The 7,762-nt window shown below is 42.2% G+C and overlaps 1 protein-coding gene across 1 annotated transcript; it reads left to right on the top strand.

Annotated features, from left to right (window-relative positions):
* The first annotated feature begins 4,108 nt into the window (after window positions 1-4,108).
* LOC101276021 (polyprenol reductase-like) lies at window positions 4,109-6,734 on the top strand. The gene is given in 3 exon segments (XM_012534766.3): window positions 4,109-4,187; window positions 5,362-5,982; window positions 5,985-6,734. Coding segments are annotated over 3 exon segments (1,131 nt in total). The 3' UTR covers window positions 6,416-6,734.
* The last annotated feature ends 1,028 nt before the right edge of the window (window positions 6,735-7,762 follow it).

Raw genomic sequence — 7,762 nt, 5'->3', positions numbered from 1 at the left:
CGTGTTGGGTCTCCATTGCTGCGTGCGGGCTTTCTCTAGTTGTGGCTAGCAGGGGCTACTCTTCGTTCCAATGCGTGGGCTTCTCATTGCAGTGACTTCTCTTGTTGCGGAGCATGGGCCCTAGGCGTGCGGGCTTCAGTAGTTGTGGCTCGTGGGCTCTAGAGCTCAGGCTCAGTAGTTGTGGTACACAGGCTTAGTTGCTCCGTGGCATGTGGGATCTTCCCAGACCAGGGTTCGAACCTGTGTCCCCTGCATTCGCAGGCAAATTCTTAACCACTGCACCACCAGGGAAGTCCTGCAGTGTCCTTGATAGATGGTTATTGTGAAAGTTAATTTCATGTGTCAATTTGACTGCACCATTGAGTGCCCAGACGTTTGGTGAAACATTATTCTGGGTCTATTTTGGGGGGTGTTTTCTAGATGAGATCAAGATTTGAATCTGTAGTCAGTGTAAAGCAATCTCCTTAATGTAGGTGGGCCTCATCCAATCAGTTGAAGGCCTGAATAGAACGAAAAGACTCTCTTCTCCTCCTCCCACACCCCATGAGTAAGGGAGAATTTCTCCTCTTCACTGCTTTCAAGTTGGGACATTGTTTTTCTCTCTGAGTGTCTCTGCGCTCAGACTGAGACATGGGCTCTTCCTGGGTTGCTAGCCTACCAGCCTTGGACTGGAACTACACCATTGGCTCTTCTGAGACTCCAGCTTGCAGACTGGAGATTGTAGGACTTGTTAGCTTCCATAATTGTGTGGGCCAATTCCCTATCTATCTGTCTATCTCTGAAGAACCCTGACTAATCCAATTATGCCCATGGTTATATTCTTCCAGGGATGATGAGGTCACTACTTACTGAAGAAGTACATTTCTTTTGTAAACAGTTAAAATCATTAATTCTTAAAAAAAATAATTCTGTTCCTTTGGTAGATGTTCCTATAAGTCATAGGGTCCTATTCTGTATTTTGGAGCAATGTAAAAATAAGTCTGGTTTCTTGCTATATGCTAGCTCTTCAGATACTATAGGACAGCCATCTTCATTTATTTGTGTCTTCTCAAAGTGGAATATCCTTAGAACCCTTTTGTTTAGACTGGATCTTAAGCCTCTTACCTATTCTTGTCACCATTTTCTGGATATTTCTAGTTTATAAACATTCCTCAAAATATGATACCTATAAGTAATCATCACTCTGGCTGTGGCCTGAGCATTAAAAAGTATGGAATTAACCTGAACTCACTCATGCTAATGAGTTAGGTCTTGGAATAGTGGTATTTTCCAAGGGTGCACAGGTTTCCTAAAGGAAAGGTGTGGAAATGGAAAGAATAAGAACAAATTGAAAAAGGAATACAAACTGAAGGGAAATGAGACACAGTCTGCACTCTACCGTCTGTGTGAGAGTGGGATTGGCTGTCATGTCCCAGTAGGCCTGCACACCCCACAGGCACAGTTTAGCCCAGAATGGGGGCAGTTACTGAAAAGCCAGCTTGATACGCCAGTTGGGACATTCTCTGCATTCTGTAGCTCCTCAAGATTCCACCAAAGCTGATTAGGATATGACACAAAAATTAAGAGTGTCTTACAATGTTTATCTGGTATAACAGAGAACAGGAAATGCATGAATAATCGAACAGCATAATATTAAAACTCTCGAGTCAATGGTTTATTATCCTCAACAGAACTTTTACTTTTTTACTCACTTTCTAAGGATGAGTAAATTCTATTGTTATCCTTTCATGGACCTTATATTTTAAGCACCATGAGGGCAGGGACCTAGTTTTTAATGCCCTCTTGCTTATACAAGGCATTTAGTAGATTAAAAGAACAAAACAAAAAACAAAAATAACTTGAATAATCTGCAAGCTTGAGGTCCAGATTTTAGAGACTCATTTTGAGTGGAGGCTCATGAAGGTACTAGAAAGGTCTTTCTACCTCTGTGGGTCTCCCTGCTACTGAGCAGACTTACAGGCCCTAGACTGGGACATACCCATGCACCCTGCCCAGCCAGCAACAGATAACCAGGCTACCTTCATGGGATAGATAACGGTTACATATTGGTCAAGGTGAAAGTAGTAGGTCAAGATGGATGCAAGCAAGGCAGAGAAAAAAGTCTTTCTTTTTGTAAGAAAAGTGACCTGCCCCTACCCCCAAAGAAATTAGCATTGAAAGTTACTTATTTGGGGTAACATTTGAAAGAAAATTTTAACCTAACCACTCAAAACTTTTAAGTTACCTTGCAGTTTTTTCCCCTTGTCATCCATATTTAGTCATTTATCAAGGTTCTGTCATTTCTTCAGTAATGCCTCTCATACCTGTTTCCATTTTTTTATTCTCTACACTCATCCGAGTCAGATTTTTGTTACGTCTCACCTGGGAAAACTTTTTCCATAGTCCATTCTTCGTGCTGCCTCCAGGGGTCAGCTTTCTAAAACAAAGTTCTAACCAAGTCATTATCCTTCTTAAAAACGTTCCGTGATTCCTCATTTTCTGGATCTTTTTCAGCTTTATCTTTAACATTCCTATAATCCAGATGCCTCAGACTGCTTTGTTTTTCCACAGATTTATTCTCATTGTTTCTACTTGAATGCCTTTGCCATCTCTGCTTGCCAAAATCTAACCCTTCCTTTAAAAGCTCAAATGTCCGCTTCCTAGTAAGCCTTCCTTCACCTATCCCTGTTTTGAATTAATCATATTATTTGTGCTCAATATTTTATGGGTTCTGCCTCTTAAAATACTTTTGTTCCTATTTGTCTCCCCTTCCTCGTTTTGAACTTGAGGGCATGGCTTGCACTTTATCCTTCTCTCTGTTCCCTGCAGTGCCTTGCAAACACTGACATTTTAATTTTAATATGGCAAATTTATCTTCTAGGTAGTTAAGAGAGAAAAGAAATCAGGAAGAGGTAGGCAGTTAGGGTAGGGGACAGAAATGGGATAAGAGCAACTGAGGGAGAGAACATGGTAGTAATTAGGAAGATAGCTGGGTTCTGATAAAAATCAGCTGGTGAAAATCGTAATTTGTTTATTGTCTCATTCACAATTAATGATGTATAAGTTAAACTGGGCCCTTTATGCTTCCACTGTGATCTGGAACAACAGCTGCTGAAAGTCACCAAAAACAGAAATAGAAAAGCATTCTTCAAGGATATAGAAACCATGACCATGAGCTGAGCTTTTGGACTTTTATGATAATCTAGTGCATAACCCACATAAATCCTAATAAAAATTCAACAATAAATAAGCACTTTATTTGTTCTAGGCACAGAACCAACACCCCTGCCCTCCTGTAGCTTATAATCTAGCATGATTGATCAAATGAAGCAGCTCGCTGGGTTGAGCTTGAGATGGTCCTAGTGCCTGTTGATGGCACTTCTAGGAGAGCTGTGAGGTTTCCAGCTCTGACCTGACCCAGGACAGTTTTTGCCTCCTGAAGTTCTTGAGTTCTGCATCAACAGTGGCTATCTGACTGTGAAATTTTCCCACTGGGGGAAGGTCCTGGAAGTCTGAGGGAAAGAATCCCAGGAACAGGAGAAAAAGGTGGGTAGCTGAATAAGAAATTAGAAGTGAGGAAGGTCTGACAAACAGCAATCAAATCTCTGGAGATTCAGGATAGTCCTGACAGCCAAGAGTGTAAGACTCTACCCCAGACTGAGGAATCTTGGTGTCAGAAAAGAAGAGTTCCCGTTTGGCACTCCAGGACCTAAACATTTGTGTAGGAATCTCAGAATCTGTCTCTCTGACTTTCTGTCTCAGACGTCCTTTCGTGGGGTTGGAAGACACTAGGCAACACCTACCTTGAAGTCCAATAACTCCTGCCAAACCAAGCTACTCACCTTGTCTCCAGTCATGCTGGTCGAATATTGGTCTGTGCTTTTGCTTGGGGTGCTCTCTATGCCCGCAATATTCTCCCTTCACTCCATATCCGCCCCATATGCATACCTTTTTGAAGCAGTACTTGACCAAGAAATGAGAATAAAGTGTATTGATCATGTAGAATTTTACCATAATGTAAAGGGCCATTGGCCTTCAGGAAATTTATCCTTGGTTAATTTTCTATTTGATTCCCTTTGATGACTGTTTCACGCTTTTCCCACTCTTTCTGCCAAATGTAGAGAGGACAATGGTAAATACGGTGGAAAGAGCACAGGCTTTGCAATCAGACTTGAGTAGCAACTCTAGCTCTGAAACCTATGAGGACTGTAATCACAGTCCAAGACATAGAACTGTTCTGAGCCTTAGTTTCTTCATCTGTTAGATTGAGATAACACATGACATGTTAATTAGACTCATTGTGGTGATCATTTTGCAATATATACAATGTTAAATAATTAGGTTGTACACCTGAAACTAATATGTATCAATTATACCTCAATTTAAAAAATGACCCCAGGGCTTCCCTGGTGGCGCAGTGGTTGAGAGTCCGCCTGCCGATGCAGGGGACGCGGGTTTGTGCCCCGGTCTGGGAAGATTGCACATGCTGCGGAGCGGCTAGGCCCGTGAGCCATGGCTGCTGAGCCTGCGCGTCCGGAGCCTGTGCTCCGCAACGGGAGAGGCCACAACAGTGAGAGGCCCCCATACCGCAAAAAAAAAAAAAAAAAAAAGACCCAGAAAAACTGGGATAATACTATCAATAAAGATTATGAGGACTCTATGAGAAAGTTTATTTAAATTAGAATATAGGAAGAGTGATCAATAAATGTTACCTAAGACAGGAGGGAACAAGAAATAAAAATATAGAAGGACTACAATGCATTGAACAAGAGATTGAATCAAAAAGTTTATTTGTAACGTTCTAGGTTAGTTGCAGTGAGGGATAAACCATAAGAAATAGTACTTCTATTTTAAATGAAAACATAATATGTCTAATATGGATTAAATTTCAGGTTTAACCATGTCAAATCAGTTAATAAAAGCACTTTACCATTCTTAACATTTCTGTTTACAAAGACCTGAGAGGTGGTAAGGATTGTTTTATAGTTGTAGCTTTTGATAACACCACCAATATTATAACAATAAAGCAAAAATATAATTATACTCACAACCCCAGTGCACAAAACATCTATTGGGTTGGCCAAAAGGTTCGTTTTTTTCTGTAAGATGGCTGTAGTAGCACTTAGTTGTCTTTAACTTCATTCATAATAATTTTGTTAGATTGTATGTGACATCTATCATATCCACGTGCATTTGAAAAAAGACATCAAATTTGGTGTATTTTTGTGTAGCCATTTTAATATTGAAGACGGAAGAAAAAAAGCAACATTTTCAGCATATTATGCTTTATTATTTCAAGAAAGTTAAAAATGCAACCGAAATGCAAAAAAAGATTTGTGTAGTGTATGGAGAAGTGCTGTGACTGATCGAACGTGTCAAAAGTGGTTTGCGGGGCTGAGCCCGGCGCGCCGCGCTTGAGTGGCCGTTCCTCCGCCAACGAGTGGCGAGGGCCCGCGGAGCGCGGACTCCGGGCGCGCCGGCCATGGCTCCCTGGGCGGGGGGCCGAACTCTTGGCGCTGAATCCGCTGCGTGCCGTGTGGCTCACGCTGGCCACGGCCTTCCTGCTGACCCTACTGCTGCAGCTCGTGCCGTCTGGCCTGCTTCCGGGCTGCACGCTTTTCCAGGACCTGATCTGCTATGGAAAAACCAAGGAAGGGGGGCCGTCGCGACCGGCCGCCTGTCGGGCCTTTGATGTCCCCAAGAGGTATTTTTCTCACTTCTATATCATCTCAGTGCTGTGGAATGGCTTCCTGCTTTGGAGCCTTACTCAGTCTCTGTTTGTGGGAGCACCTTTTCCAAACTGGCTTCATCATTTACTCAGAATTCTTGGGGCTGCGCAATTCCGAGGGGGTGAGCTCGCGCTGTCTGCGTTCTTAGTACTAGTGTTTCTGTGGCTACACAGCCTACGAAGACTCTTCGAGTGCTTCTATGTCAGTGTCTTCTCCAATGCCGTGATTCACGTCGTGCAGTACTGTTTTGGACTTGTCTACTATGTCCTTGTCGGCCTGTGTTGAGCCAAGTGCCAATGGACGGCAGGAATGTCTATGTGATAGGGAAAAATCTCTTGATGCAAGCTCGGCGGTTCCATATCCTCGGAATGATGATGTTCATCTGGTCGTCTGTCCATCAGTATAAGTGTCATGTCATTCTCGGCAATCTCAGGAAAAATAAAGCAGGAGTGGTCATTCACTGTAACCACCGAATCCCTTTTGGAGACTGGTTTGAATACGTTTCTTCCCCTAACTACTTGGCAGAGCTGATGATCTACATTTCCACGGCTGTCACCTTTGGTTTCCACAACTTAACTTGGTGGCTCGTGGTAACATATGTCTTCTTCAACCAGGCCCTGTCTGCTTTCCTCAGCCACAAATTCTACAAAAGCAAATTCGTCTCCTACCCGAAGCACAGGAAAGCTTTCCTACCATTTCTGTTTTAAGATAATCTCAGTTATGAGGAATGCACACCAGGTGACAGTTCCAATTCCCAAGGACAATGAAGTCTAGAGACCAAAGTGCAATTTCTGTAGAACTGTTTAAAACTCTCTGGTCCATTTCTGTTACCAGAAGTCTTCAGTGCATGAGCAAAGCAATACCACTCAAGAAAATGAGTCTTGGGACTTCCTTGGCAGTCCAATGGTTAAGGCTCCACACTTCCACTGCAGGGGGCATGGGTTCGATCCCTGGTTGGGGAACTAAGATCTCACTTGCTGCTCAGCGTGGCAAAATAAATAAAATTTTTTTAAACAATGGAAGAAATTGAGTCTTCAGGGAAGAAATACTTCTGGCAGACCTGGGAGTGCTATGTCTGCTTTCTAAGATGCTTTATAAAAGCAACCAAATGCTAAAAAGTAGATGAGACTTTTCCAAGCTGCTTCAGAAACAGACTAATCAAGAATATACAAACAGCTTCAAACAAACACACACACAGTGGAAGAGATAAGGTCATCTGTGGCTTTGTTTTTGCTACAGACAAATTAACTAGACTACACAATAAGCAATATAGCAGATGCTCAGTAACTGCTTGTTGCATATCAGTCAAAGCTGAATAGCCTTTGAAAATAACAACAATGTATAATTTCACACCAATGGATTCTGGGAAAAGTGAGTTGATTGAAGTTAGCTTATACTTATTACCACAAAGATTTCCAGCTATGTAACCATCAATAGTCATTTCCCCCTCAAATCATAGCCTAACAAAGTTTGAAACCTTATTTTATTTAATATTTTTTTTGACATCCCTTTCTAGGGAGTACCTTAAAAGTGTAAGCATCTGAAATAAAATATTTTTATATTTATGCATAAAAAAAGTGGTTTGCGAAGTTTGGTGCTGGAGATTTCTTGCTGGATTATGCTCTTTGGTCGGGTAGACCAGTTGAAGTCAATAGCAATCAAATCGAGACATTAATTGAGAACAATCAACGTTATACCATGTGGGAGATAGCAGACATACTCAAAATATACAAATCAAGCGTTGAAAATCATTTGCATATGTTCATCGATTTGATGTTTGGGTTAAGGGAAAAAAACCTTCTTGACCGCATTTCCACATGTGATTCTCTACTTAAATGTAATGAAAACGTTCCGTTTTTAAAACAAAATGTGACGGGTGATGAGAAGTGGATACCGTACAGGGACTTCCCTGGTGGCGCAGTGGTTAAGAATTCACCTGCCAATGCAGGGGACACGGGTTCGGGCCCTGATCTGGGAAGATCCCACATGCTGCGGAGCAACTAAGCCCGTGAGCCACAACTACTGAGCCCGTGTGCCGCAACTACTGAAGCCCA

This window comes from Orcinus orca, chromosome 2 (genome assembly GCF_937001465.1).
Source record: "Orcinus orca chromosome 2, mOrcOrc1.1, whole genome shotgun sequence".
NCBI classification, from domain to species: domain Eukaryota; kingdom Metazoa; phylum Chordata; class Mammalia; order Artiodactyla; family Delphinidae; genus Orcinus; species Orcinus orca.
Note: the sequence above shows the minus strand (reverse complement) of the source record. Positions and strands in the feature narration are given on the sequence as shown.